At 39.0% G+C, this 14,337-nt stretch overlaps 2 protein-coding genes across 9 annotated transcripts in view; one reads left to right on the top strand and one right to left on the bottom strand.

The window, feature by feature from the left end:
• Window positions 1-12,879, bottom strand: part of CdGAPr (GTPase-activating protein CdGAPr) — a 57,405-nt gene extending 44,526 nt beyond the window's left edge. The window contains exon 1 of one of the 5 annotated variants that reach the window (XM_043423631.1): window positions 12,684-12,879. The gene's annotated coding sequence lies outside the window, so the exon portion shown is untranslated. Of the gene's footprint in view, window positions 1-4,125; window positions 4,285-4,413; window positions 4,820-4,857; window positions 4,968-5,636; window positions 6,146-12,683 lie in introns of those variants that run through there. The other 4 variants (XM_043423619.1, XM_043423645.1, XM_043423623.1 and 1 more) reach the window with 4 other exon arrangements.
• ACC (acetyl-CoA carboxylase) overlaps window positions 9,063-14,337 on the top strand; it is a 27,402-nt gene continuing 22,127 nt past the window's right edge. The window contains exon 1 of one of the 4 annotated variants that reach the window (XM_043423607.1): window positions 9,063-9,149. Coding sequence is in view for 2 of the 4 variants with exons in the window: in XM_043423599.1 (XP_043279534.1) it covers window positions 9,073-9,149 (77 nt within the window). In the remaining 2 variants the exon portion in view is untranslated. Of the gene's footprint in view, window positions 9,150-13,514; window positions 13,965-14,337 lie in introns of those variants that run through there. The other 3 variants (XM_043423599.1, XM_043423559.1, XM_043423575.1) reach the window with 3 other exon arrangements.

Raw genomic sequence — 14,337 nt, 5'->3', positions numbered from 1 at the left:
TTAATTTAAAGTTATTTTTTTATTTTTTTGTTTTCTCATAGAGGAAGCTATGTGACGATGAAAATTTTTTTTTCCAGTTTTCAAGGTCAATATGCCCAAAATGTCCGAAAACATCGAAAAATCATATCTAGAAAAAATGTCCGAATGTGTCTGTGTATTGCATGGCACTGCAAAATTAAAACGCTTATAACTCGAAAATGATTTGAGATACCGGGCTACCGTTTTGCACAGACGTTAATCTATACAAGCTCTTCATTCTCTGATAATTTTGTCAGAATTTGTAAAAAAATACGAATCCTAGGACGTTTTGGAATTTTCAAAAAAAGGGTGTCGACGCTCTAACTTCCAAAAATTTCAAGATTTATTACTAATTTTTTTTTTATAAATAGATTATCATAATAGGAAGGTTGGCATTGAATTTGGGAAATATCGGTTGAGCGGTTTAAATTTTATGATTTTTCGAATTTTACGAAAATATGAGTTTTTCGAAAAATCGTCTAACCGATTTAATTTTTGGAAATTTTGTAAGCTGTACTTCCTCTGTACTTTCCAGCAAAGTTGTCGGAATTATTTAATTCAAATGTAAATAGAAAAACGATAAAAATTGGAAGTTGCAAACTGTTTTTTCCGATGGCCTTTATTATAATTTTATATTATATGTAGAATTATAATAATTAAATTAATTAAAAATTAAATTAATTAAATAAGAAACTGGGTGGAGGAAAAAAAAGAACAGGGAAAAATAAATAGCCTCAATGAACGGACTGTTAAAATTTCGAATCGATTCACAATTTAGCTTTCGAGATTAAAAATGGGTCATTTTGTACGCGATGCGAGTACCTAACACGACACTGGATAGCACCATGTTTATGAGACTGAAGTTTGCAACGTTGGAGCCCAACGATATGGTCTAAAAAAACTCCAATAATTACAGTAATTCTTCAATTTAGTTCCCTGCCGAATTTGCAATTCGTAGTTTTTCAACGTACACTGATGCTTCGTGAAATAAAAAATTGGTTAATTACAAATGTTTTTTTCGTTCATTTCGTTGAACTCCGCGACGTTGCAAACTTCAGCGTCGTACAAAAACCAAACTCATGTTGACTGAGCAGCCCTGGGAAAAGAAATTTCTTAGTTTGAATTCCAATGTTTAATGAGTTTCAATATAATTTAGTCAATTTTAATAATTTTTCGTTGAACTTGATTAATTTTAAGAAAATTTAATTTTCATTTCCTTAAAACTCAATGAATTTCAATAAAGTTTTATTAATTTATTAATAGAATAAATATAAATAAAGTTTATAGATTTTTTATTATTCTAACAGAATTTAATGAAATTTAAAAAACAAGTGAATTTTCACGGCGTTTGGAAACCTCGCTGCAGCAAGGTCCGAGCCACGAACATGCGCGGCTTTCGCGATGAAATAAATTTTCAAAAAAACCGGAAACATTCGAAAAATCTTTAATTCGGTTGAGCAATTATTCGCGGTGTTGGCAGAGCTCCAAATTTGGTAAATAACAAAAATTTGCATGACAGTGAAACATAAATTCTAGAACCCAATAAAATTGTTCTCGGAATTTCTTCGAGTTCGGCCTCGCGTCGTGCCCCGATCGACATCGACGAGATGAAAATTCCCAAACGAAGTGTTGATCAGAGACTTTTCCGCCATATTTTTAAAAAATTCATCGAAAACCATAAAATTTGGAATAGAAACTATAAAATGGAGCAAAATCGTTTGAAAATCGTGTCGAAAAATTAATGCATATTTATTCATACATGCAAAGAAAATGAAGCAACTCATTTTTTGTCAGAATGTTGGAGGCGTTTGTCCGCCCGATCGATTTTTCGAGGAAACCATAAAAGTTTCCCTCGATATAATCTATCGAGGGTGTGCACATGGCGCATTGTGAGTCATGAGGTTTTATGATAAATTTACATGTGTATCTAGCTGGCAAAAGTGCTTAGTCTTGGAGCCGTCAACAGAGAGAAAAGGAGAGTGCGAGAAATGATAAATACGACGTGTGCGTTGAGCGAAGGGAGTTTCGAAATCTTCGCTATGCCCCTTTTCCTCGGTGAAAATCCTTTTTTACGATTCCGGAAGAGCCGGCACGAGATGCGTGATCGATGGAAAAGGAAACAATTTTTTATCGATGGAATATTCAAAAAAAAAAAAAGGAAAAAAAAATGCTGCAAATTAAAATTTGCAAATTGCTTCCTCAAGATGGTCAAGATGCACGATGCTCAAAGCTTACTCTATGAGGTGCTATATTTTTCATTTTGGCTTCCTCGTAGAGGAAGCTTTGAACATCGTGCATCTTGAGCATCTTGAGGAAGCAATTTGACGACCCTGAAGTTTCCAACGTTGGACTCCAACGAAAGGAACGAAAAAAACGTTTTTAATTCACCAATTGTTTATTTCACGAATCGTTGGTGCAGCTTGAAAAACTACGAATCGCAGATTTGGCAGGGAACAAAATAGGAGAATTTCTGGAATTATTGGAGAGTTTTTTTCGATCATTTCGTTGGACTCCAACGTTGGAAACTTCAGCGTCATGCAATTTGCAAATTTTAATTTGCAGCATTTTTTTTGTAGACAAGGAAATAATGTATTTTCTCTACCTTCTTTTACGAACTTTAATTTATCTCTTTGTTTAAATTCATAAAAAAAAAACTAAATGACGAGCCATCAGAAAAAAAACAGTTTGCAACTTTCAATTTTCATCGTTTTTCTATTTACATTGAAATTAAATAATTCCGACAACTTTGCTGGAAAGTATAGAGGAAGTACAGACTTGTACACAATATCTTACAAAATTTCCAAAAATTCAAGGGGTTAGACGATTTTTTGAAAAACTCATATTTTCGTACAATTCAAAATGTCATAAAATTTAAATGATTTTTCGATGTTTTGGAACATTTTGAGGACATTGACATTGAAAACTGGAAAAAAAAAGTTTTCATCGTCACAAAGCTTCCTCTCGATGAGGAAGCAAAGAGAGTCAGAAAAGTGGGCCGGTTCGAAATCGTCAGAGAAAAGTGAGCGTTTTCAAAAAAAATTCTAATCTAAATATCATTGAAAATTCAAGAATGCAAAACTCCAGAAAGTTGAAAAAAACTGACAATTTTTTATTTAAAATCGAGCGAGAAAGACGACGAAAAATGGGTGCTAAAAGGCTTCTGGAACAAAGGAAAACGAGAGATTTTCAGTCGTTTCGAAAATGTACATTTTTAAATCGAAGCTTAAAATCATTTTATTTTTGTTTCACTTTCAAATAATCCGGAAAAAAATCTCGAACTTTTATTTTCTGGAAGAAAAGAGCCGAGGGACAACGAATATTATTTTCGTGTCGAGAATTATTATAAATGGTAGGTTTATGCTGGTAGCGAGCACAGAGTATGAACATTTCAATGGTCATATTGAAGAAGGGTCCGAATCCGGAGGGGAAGCTTACATCCTCCGCAGTCTCACGTTCTCTTTCTCTTTTCGCTCTCCGGTCCTCTCTCTCCCTCTCTTTTCTCGTTGCTGACGTTTTTTTCTCTCCTCTCTTCTCCTCGCTTTTTCTATGCCTCCCTATTTTCCCTCTGGCTCTGCGTCTCTTTTTTCTCGGCACAAAGGCAAGGTCAGGGAGCACGAAGCAAAGAGATTTTGAAAAATTCGTTATTGAAGAACGAGCCAAGGTTAGAACCGGCCTGATGACCCTTTCCGAAGCACGAAAGTTCGTCAAAACTCCCGAGAGACTCGAAAAAACAAAATATCGATCGAGATTTCGAGGCCGGAGCTCGAAAGATTTTCGCAGGAAAAAGTGCTTCGCCCATTTTTCCCCGGCGGGATTTAACTCGTTGAACTTATGTTTTCTCACCGGTTGCAATGTGGAAATTTGACGCTTACTAAATATTGTGCTCAGCACGAAGAAAAATAGTTAATCGCGAAAATAGAGTTGGACGATTTTTCCACAAGATTGGGACTGTGAGAACCGAGATTTTGAAACGTCGCTCTCTTCCGATCGGCGGTAAACAAAGAGCGATGCTTTCGCAATCAAAGTTGCCCAAGACACGCGCGGCACTCGTTAAAATTCTCCATTCATTTGTGCGCGATACCTACGTTCGATTGTACAAAATATTACCGTGCAGAATTTCGACGAAGTTGCATAACCGTCCGCACTCCGAGATAATTCATTTTTTCCCGAATTCTCAGAAGCACGAAAGTAAAAGGGTCCCCTCGAGTCTACGACTGTAAAACGCAACAAAATCACTTTTCTCCAGTGCCGTATTTTTTTCTTGCGAATAATTTTTATAGAAATCGGCAGCTTTTTAGCTCCCATGAAAAGCGATAAATGTTGAGCACCATTTCTCGCGATGAAGATTCGGACGAATACATTTTTTGTCGAAAAGAACGAATTTCTGAGCCGTACTCAAATTTCTGAACGGTTGCCTCTGTTTTTTCTATTGAAGCCTCGAACCTCCTTAAATGTCAACATTTGTCTTGTTAGTTCGATATTTCAATTGACAGGTAACGATAAATTATTTGGAAAACAGCACACAATATTTGGAAGTCGAAATTTCTACCGCTATAACCGAGACAATTTTTAGGTTAGGTTAGCGCAGCGGCAGCTGCGACAACAGATCGATTGAGGTTCGCTCGTACAAGATCACGAAAGATCAATAAAATGAACACCGACGAACGCGAGGATGAAAAAAAACTGAAGATCTTTCCAACACCATTGATTTATACACATGAAAACACGCAGGTACACGTCGACGAAGATCGAGAAAAAAAACTCAAATAAACATGGTTATGTCACGAACTGGCGGCCACTAAAAGTTCCGTTGTCACGTATGTTTCCTCAAAAATTCACCTGGTAACGATAATCCTTTTTGTCAATCACTCGACGATACGACCACTGTTTTACCCCAACACTCGACGAACTTGGCACGCGTTTGTGCATCGTTATTGAGAGTACATACTATTTCATTATTACTATGTACACGAGCGACCATATATACGTATACGAATACGAATTGTAATACGATATGCAAACCAGTGCTGTATCAAAGTTATGTTGGTTGAACGGAAACATGATATTCGATTTCGTCATTTGTGTATTACAATTTGCATCGAAAAAGATCGGCTCTCGTAGTTTTTTAAAAAAGTGTTTTTTTTTTTTTTTTAACTTGAAAGGACAAAGGTTCACGAGCATTTTTACAACGGCACAGATAAAAAGATTTTCTTTGGAAATCTTTATAATTGAAAACTGAGCAGTTGAGCAAAAGCTTTGCGTTAAGAAAAACCAATCGACGATCAATGGAAACAAAAATGAAGCATCATAATTGTACTCTGTAAATTTTTATTCCGAATGGTCGACGGTGGATGTGGGCACACCTTGTCGAAGGATTTTTTTCCAAACACTTTTTTAACTCCACGATTATATTTAGGTGTTACGGAGGGAGCCGCGCAATGTTGAGAATTTCGATAAAGTCGTTGTATACGTATACGTCGACAATAAATGATGACAATTGAGCATCGAGCTCTGAGCGACGAATATCAAAACATGACGTTTCCGTAAGGAGAATGATTAAATTGAGGGTTAACTGAAAAATGGTACGAAGGTGTTAGGGGAAAAGCAAGAAAACATACCGACACTCCCGTGGTTGAGAAACACTGAACATCCACAGCTTCAGAGCGAAAACGACAACATTTGCCGGACCCTCGAGGAGCAACGAGCTGCTCCCTCCCTTCCCCAAACCCCACTGCCTCGTGCCCCCTGCTCCCGTTGACTTCACACAACGACGACGACGGCGACGACGAAAATCCCGTCTGTTTTTTTATTATTTAGTCCTCTCTCATCGAAGATCCAGCAACCGCTGGATACTCTCACCCCCGTCAATTAACGTATCCACAATCATTGCCGTTTTAGTATCAATTACGCGAAAATAACACGCTCGAACTTTTAGTACACGTATATTGACCCTCATTTACCCAGCTCTATCACCTATTCGGAGGTGAGAGACGCTGCTTTCTTCTTCTTTCTCTATGTACTATCAAATGCTTGTCAGTCAACCTGCTGCCGCTGCTTCCCAATCCCAAATCCCAACCTGACCTGCTTCGCTCTACTCGCGCTACTGGAGACAAAAATGCATCGAGGACTGCACTCCACTGCGCACCGGGCACTGCGCACAATCTCTATTTAAGTAGGGGGTAGACGACTTTTCTACTAGCCGTTGTCGCTTTGCTCACTGCGCATGCGCGTCAGAATACGATTTTCTATGTATCATATATCGTAAACCGCGGTATACCGGCTCGTTATGTATACTGCATTATTCGAGATTCACGAGTTTCCACAGAGCTTTCGATATAAATATTATAACAAAATTGAAAAAATATGCTCCTATAAATCTTCGGAAGGCAACGTTTTAAAGCTCTCTTGAAGCGTTAAGAGGAAGCTCAAAAAATTCGCGAAAATAATTTGATCTGCATGACCAAACACGAGCTTAGGCATGTCTCGAGGATTCTTAAAACACATTGGACATGTGAACAGTTGAAATGTTATTTTATAGAAGATAAAAATTTGAGAAATAAAGTTCGAGTTAGTGAGTTTGCAAAAAATAGGTCGAAAAGTATCTGTCAATGCGTTTAAAATGGGATATCCCAATGAAATCATTTCTCCCAATAAATAAAAAACTTTTGTATGAAAATATGTAGTTTTTATGCAAACTATCATTCAATCAAGGAAATGACAGGATTAGGAATTTCGTGGACACTTTTATACAATTTATTTTGAAATCTGGTTATTATTATGTAATCCAAATTTTTACACAATAAAATGCCTCAAACTATTCCTAAACGAACCCACATAATTCGAGAAAATGAATTTGAAAACTCCTTCGAATAAATCAGTTATCGACAAGTTTATAGAATCGAATATGTTCAACATAAAGCATATTGGATGCTAAAAATAATCAATTTTCCACGGAGAGTAAGAATCTTCGGTACTGAGCTATGCATTTGTAAAAATGTAAATATTGAAAAGAATGCATATCAGTATAGGTATACGCTGAGAAGCGATCAAGGTCTTCATGGAACGCTCATTTATTTGTGAGTTTAGTTTTCTTCAAAGCTGTGTTGAGGATTATTGCATTCTTCGAATCCCGATGTCTCAATTTTTCATAAGGATCAACTGCATAATTTGCTGAACAATGCCAACCGTTTTCTCCCAGCTCTTGCAGTGACAAAGAGCTCTAAAAAATAGAAAATAAAACAAAATTTTCTTTTTACTTTTACAGTGATCATAGCGATTGAAAAAATAACCCATCGTGCAATGCGTTGAAATTAACATAAATTACAAAATTAATTTGTACTGAAACAGCTGTCATTCATTTTCCTTCTTCGTCAAGGCACAAAATTTGTATACAATATTTGCCTGCTGTTGAATATTTTCTTTTCAAAATCTTGATTCACTGCAAGGAAAATTGAGTCAGCACTCCGACAGTGTAAACTTCAGTGCCGTTGGTGATAAATCGATATGCAGACGTATTCATTGTTCCATTAAAACCATCTTTGGAAGTCATTCGCATTTATTTCTTTGTTCGCATTACGTCCAAAGTATACACAATGATTTTTAAATACCAACCCTTTTAAAAAATGGAAGATCAATTTCTGAATATCCTTTATTTTGATAATGATGATTTATGTTGTAGAAAAGTTGGATTCTTCATCATTTTCAAATAATACTCAATTCACTGAGGAAAATGTTTACATAAGAACTTGAATATTATTATGAACGTTATTATCCCATGCAACAGGTACGTCGTACGAATTTTTTTCCAATCGTTATCAAAATAATCGCTAGAGTTTCACTCAATATTGAAATAACATAATAAAAATGTATTTTACAATGAAATAAATATTTTATAGCAATTCCGGCTCCAAATAACCTCTTCTCACTTTCAACGCTCACGGGACTGAAATTTTGTACTCACTAAAAAGTGTCAAGTAACGGGGAGTTTACTGTAAACAAGTCATAGAAACAACGATTTTTTAGATCCCTGTTTTAGATAATTCCTAAGAACAATTCAAAAAAGTCATGATGACCAATAGAAAAAGAGCAAGGTTGAACCAATGGAGACTCAGAACGAAAACAAAACTTCTATCGAGTGTCCAAGACACGTCCAAGAGTTGAAGATCGTCAACTTCCATTTGAGGTTATGAATCCAAATGGAAGTCATCAAATATTAATTCGTTTTGACTCCATGATACACCATGACTTTAAATTGTGAAACAAGAACATAATATATTCAATATCAAATAGAAGATTAAGGCCGTTTCCAACGCCGCTGTACGTTTGAATCCTAAAAAAAAAATTTGGCGATATCAAAGTTTAGAATAACTGATTTTTCACGTAGGATTAATAATTTTAGATGAACTTGGAAAGCGACAATTTCGAAAAAAAAATTTGAGAACCTACCACCACCATTTTCGAGTTTTCGGTCACCCGATAGAGTCACGCGTCTGCGCAGTAGCGTAGGCACAGCCTGACATCTACGAGAGTTTTTGAGAAGGTTGAAAAGCTCTGCCGGTAAGTGAGTAAATGAACCGACGATCGTGCCGGGCGGGAGACGAAAAGAAAAAAAAACGCGAGAATCACACGCGAGCTTGACAAGCGCGCTGCATCCGAAAGGGCTCATATTTCTCGTACTATTGGGCCAGTGCGTCGGCAAAGTGCGCAGGTATATGCGATAAAAAACGTAGATTGGAAGGTTTTATTTTGTCGCAACAAACACATTGTTATCCGTTAGAAAATAGTTTCCGCGAAAAGAACAGAGAAAATATACGTAAACGGGCCAAAATTTAGAGGTGCCCGAGCGTACGGCTTTATCGTGACAAGTGCAACTATTATTCAAAACAAAATACATAACAGTATCACTTAGATCGTTAAAATAATTCCATTTTATTGTTAGACAATTAAAAGCGTTCCATGAAAGTTCACTTATCCATTCGGCTTGATAAATTACCGTGATTATTGTTCCTCATTGATTTTTATTTACCGAATAATCAGTGAACCAAAAAGTGTCGAATGTCAGGCGAGGAAGAGCTCAGCGTACCTAACCTCCAGACGGAGCGAGCGGCTCAACCGCGCAAGATTCGTCACCGGTGAGTACTACTTGATCCGTGTTGATTTTATTTATATCCAATTTATTTTTTTTCTTTAATCGTGTGAACGAAGCACGCGTAACGTCAAGATAACAGCGTGCTATTAACAAATTTCGAAGGAATTCTCCGAGCGTGAAGACTCCAACGTAGTCATGTGCATTTTTCGTATTACGAGTTCTTTTTTTTTGTCGTACGACGAACGCGTGTGCGATTGAAAACACGCCCGGTCTCCTCCAATGGGATGAGTCCGCAACCTCGCCTGACGCGGACGTCCACCAATCACGTGATCTTCCTCGGATCGCCTCGTTATATGCATATACATTTCAAACGTAAAATCTACCACCTACCACACCAACTTTTTCTTCACTGTTGCATGTTTGTGTTTTTTGTTGTGTCGTAATATAAGCAGACGCGCGGACAAGAAACCCGCGAATTTTCCTCATCGCTACTCTTCGTTCAGTAAACAAGAATAATCGAATTCAAATACATAGTTTGAGGTTGGAGACGAGACAATTTACAAATTTCTCCTCCACGAGCAAAAGACACATTGCTCGTGACTCAGACGCTTTTAACCGAAAATCATCATTTCTTAATTGACGTATTCCATTCTCATTACATTATAAATTCGTCTCGAGCCAGTTTGAGCTGGGGCCGTGGCAAAAGAATTCAGCTTTTCTCCATAAGACCGTTTTTTCAGCTATTAAAAAAAAAATCATAATTTTTTAGAAAATTCGAGAAATTCTTCAGTTCCGATTTCAACCGGAGGAAGAGCGTGCCACGCCACGATGAATCCACTAAAAAAAAGCAACCTGATTAACAGAAAAATCGCACCATAAATTATTCCTTAAAGCCCTGAATTTCTTCGACTTTCTATTGAATTTTCGGAATCGAAAACTAGTGATAATTTTTCTTGGCTGTATCCGAAGCACGTGGTGAGGAAAATACGACGACGAAATGGTGAAGCACTCGAGGGGGAATGGGGCTGCAGGTAGTGAGAGCGCTTCGGCCTAGACCTTTCTCCCGCACTCTCGACCTTGTGACGACGAATTTCTCACGAACGCAGTGAATCGATCTTGCTTACACTCTCGCGGTCCGGGTTTCTCCACAAAAATAGTGCATCATGATTCCAAAAAAGAGAAAAAAAAATCTTCAACGATTTTCCTTATAAAATTTGTTCATTTTCATCGCGTAAATTCGGAAAGGAAACCTCGGGTCGAACGAAGCGAAAAAACGAGATAAAAGAGCACGGGAAACGTGGCGCTGGAGCGTCAAGAAAAATGATAATGCGATAGTGACGTATCGTTCGGAGCTTTTTCGTAACGCGATTATTTTTGTTTTACGTACGAGTTCGAATGACAAGATTTCTGTTATTGATACGATTTTTATCATTCTGTATTTTCCAACGGAACGCGAGAGGTCACCGCGACTGCGCAGTCCATTATTAATAGAAACTTTCAATACCAACATTATTTTGCATGCACGCGAATAACCGGACTGCGGAGAATAAAACGGAAAAAAAGGTAATTCTCCGACGTCACTCGTGTCGAAGCGCACTGTTTTATCACCGACGAATTTTCGAAATTGAAAAACCCGAATTTCGGCTGGAGTTTTTATCGAAACCGTTCGAGAAATCGTCACTGTCACTTTTTTCAATAAAATCATAACCAAAAACGAGAAAAAATGATCTTGAACGTATGCACATACGATTCGTGGGATTACTCGTTTTTATACGAAAAATGTGCTTCCCGGTATTCGATCAGAACTCCCGGAAGCTTCAGCCGTATCCAGGAAACCAAACATCGAGTTCCGATAACGCGAAAACGAAAAGCAACGATACGGTATCTGTGCTCCTGAGAAATGAACTTATCCCTTCTCATTTTGACCACTTTATCACGAACGCGAAACCGTTCGAGTACTCCCTGACGAACGAAATCCACAGATTTTGTAGCCGTCGAAAAAGAATGCTCGAAACTCACACGAATACTTTTTTGGCCTCCCGAATGTGCGAAAAAATGACTTCGATCCTGGTTTAACCTCAAAAACGAATTGATCGTTGTAAACGCTGTCAACAAGCTCTTTGAAAACACGATGAATTCATGAGGCCGTACCGGTTAGCTCCGCAGGTTTCGCTCGGCGTTCCACGACGATTCACCGAGTGTTTTGCTCACGAGCTGCGTATATATGTATATTGTTATTAAAGAGTCTCACAAAAGAGCACGTGGTCGCTCTAGTCTCGTGTTATTATCGTGGTACATTGTGGGCTGGCCTCCGGTCTTACAGGACGATTTGTGAGGCACTCTGATTTTTGCTGGGCACGCTGGCACGTCGACAGCGTCGTAATTCATGACGAATTTCAAGCGATCAAATGCCGTCGTTACTTTTTCAGTTTCGTAGTAACTAATTCGTTTTTATATTCCAAGCGTCGTTGTTTATGGCGAATTGCGAATGAAAAAGGAATTTCGTCATTATTTTGTTCTGATAAAAAATTGAGAGTAAAATTTGACATTTTTTTTTCTATAAAATTGCCTTCGAGATAAATAAAGAAGACACACTACGACTTTGTTGAGCGTTTTTCAAAGTTTTTGGCGTTGCTTCCGACGATGCGTGAATCGAAATTATTTTCTGCAACATTTTTGACGGGTTTGAAAAATCTTTTGAGTCACGATCACCACTTTTTTGAGCAATGGTCCACAGTCTGGATTTCTCTGAGCTTCGGGGACCGAGTTTTTCACGCCTCGGGAATACGCTGCCGAAGACGCGTCATTGTTGGTTATGTTGCCGAGCACCAGAGACTCGAAAGTTATGAAGAGCGAGGTTTGTCGCTGCTCTGTGGGAAGCGAAACGTCAGAGATAGCGAACGCGTTATTTACGCTTCCAAAATATTAATATTCGTCACATTGAATAGAGAATTTTTGGTGGCGAACTTTTTCTCCGTTTGGCAAGTTTTCACTGCTTAATTTTCACTGAATGCACTTTTGTCAGAAACCACTCTCTTCGGTATGAAAAAACGAAGAGAATCGTGTATAATTGAACCGCATTATCAGCCACGTGGAACGGTTTATGCTGATGATACGATCGGCGTCGTTTTCGACCTCGAGGAAAATGAAAAATCAAGGATCGGCCAAAGATTTTCGCCGATCGTGTCGCGATTCGGTCAAATCTCGTATTAGAATTGAAATTGGATCGAGAAAATGTCTCGATTTCCCCTCAAATTATTCGAATTCGTTTGTGCGATTTTTTGAAAATGTTCTTTATTCATTTTCTAATACCGAGGTTTGAAAATCTTTTACGATCCGAATTATTGACGTGACGAGGAAAGTGGGCTCGAAGCTTGATGAATTCAAAGCATCGACGAAAACAAGTCACGAATCACCGATTTTTTGGCATCGTCTACAGATAAACTCGTTTTCGTAGCTTTCAATGTGGAGGAACATCGAAGCAATATTCGAAATGTTCATAACTCGATTGCATTACGGCACGGTAAACGTGAGTTTCGTGTCCGATTATACGCGTCAATTACTGGTATCTACATACATTGGCGACGAGCACGAACACGCGGAAGCGAATGAATCCCGAAGTGGCACGACCCCTGAACCATCGTCCGGTCATCCTTGGCTCTCCGGTCTCGTTGTTCTTGTCTTTATCGACGTCGTTACTTTCGCCTCTTTCGTTCTGCCTGCGTTTTTACAGGGTGTCGTATCCCGCGCTCGAGTTCACACTAACGCCTGTGTCGCGAAATTTGGAAACGAAAAGTTCCTTTTCGTTCTTTTCTTCCATTCGCCGTTCATCGGATGATGCTTCGGTAGCAGCCAATCGGCTGTGTGGCAAAGAAATGGACGCGGCGCGCGCCGCTGAAGTTCGTTCACTGCGCAGCTGGGGACGACTCTGCTCCCCCCACTCTGTCGCAACGCGCTCTCCTGATTGGCCGCCCCTGATCGAAGGATATCTCATCAACGGTTTTCGTTAGATAACTTGACGTTGTTTTCAGTAAAATTCACTTGCTCAAGCTCAATAAGATCTCCATCTCTCGGGATCTAACCTGCACAATTTTCGTTCTTTCGTATTCGTGGCTCGTCAAAAACGGATTTTGAAGCAACGGAACAACTTCAAATTCGTTCAGTCAACTCTACCGTGAAACTCGAGCAACGCACAGCGCCACAGCGGCCCAATCGGAATCGTGGATAAGCGTCGGCGAAACTTGAATTTCGTACGTTACTCTTGAGCTCGACGGTGGCGGATGCGTAAAGAATTTGAAGGTTCGGACACCCTGTATTTCTGTAGTGCTGTCGCTACTTTGTCGCTGCTACTGCTCACAGCGGTTTCCGTACGAGCTCTTAGCGCATCAATCGACGTGAGGGACGATCAGTCTCTGAGTGCCGGGCTTTGAGAACGCGCGTACGGGACAAAATTCGAATAAAGAATAAAAAGTAACGTACGTTCGGTTTTGTAATCGCACAGGAGGATGGACGCCTCATTTTTCCTTCGTTAACAGATATCCGCGCCTCGAATATCCACCTGCGTATTTCCACGTCCACAGAGTGCTTGTTTTGATTATTCAATCCACCAGTAATCAGTGTTTATCGAAGTTTCTTCGTTTCCCGATCGCATCTGTGTCTATACCTTCGTCCTCCCTCGTTTTTCACTACGTTGAATTTCAAGTTATTCGCTGTTGCATGGAGCTGAGCGTTACGCGAACGGAATAACCGCGCAACTGCAGAGAAAACTTAACGGATTACCAACGACGAAGCATAAACAGGATAACTCGGAGAAAAGTGTCGGACGGTATGCTTCGATGGCTTGTCGATTCTATCAATGGTACATGCTTGCTGAATTTTCGACCGAACCGTGTCATACAAATTTCGCGACGCTTTTCATCCTCCGCTTCTCCTGTCAGATTCCATGTCGACATTTTTTTTCCACATTTTTACGTCACTTTGATTTTTGAGCTACCGTCGATCTTCCAGACGCGCTTCACATTCGTTCAAACATTTTGTCAAAACTTCGTCGCCCTTTTATCAAAATCTCGACTTTCTGGGAACATTTATATCCCGCGGTTCCATCGGATAGAATTTTTCGATAAAATCCTCCAATCAGGAACTTAATTAGCCCTCCAGCGACTTGTCTCTCATCAGTGCCGAAATATTTTCGAGCTAAAATCGCTGCAATATCGAACACAAAAACGAACGAA

Source organism: Venturia canescens, chromosome 1 (assembly GCF_019457755.1).
Source record: "Venturia canescens isolate UGA chromosome 1, ASM1945775v1, whole genome shotgun sequence".
NCBI lineage: Eukaryota > Metazoa > Arthropoda > Insecta > Hymenoptera > Ichneumonidae > Venturia > Venturia canescens.
Note: the sequence above shows the minus strand (reverse complement) of the source record. Positions and strands in the feature narration are given on the sequence as shown.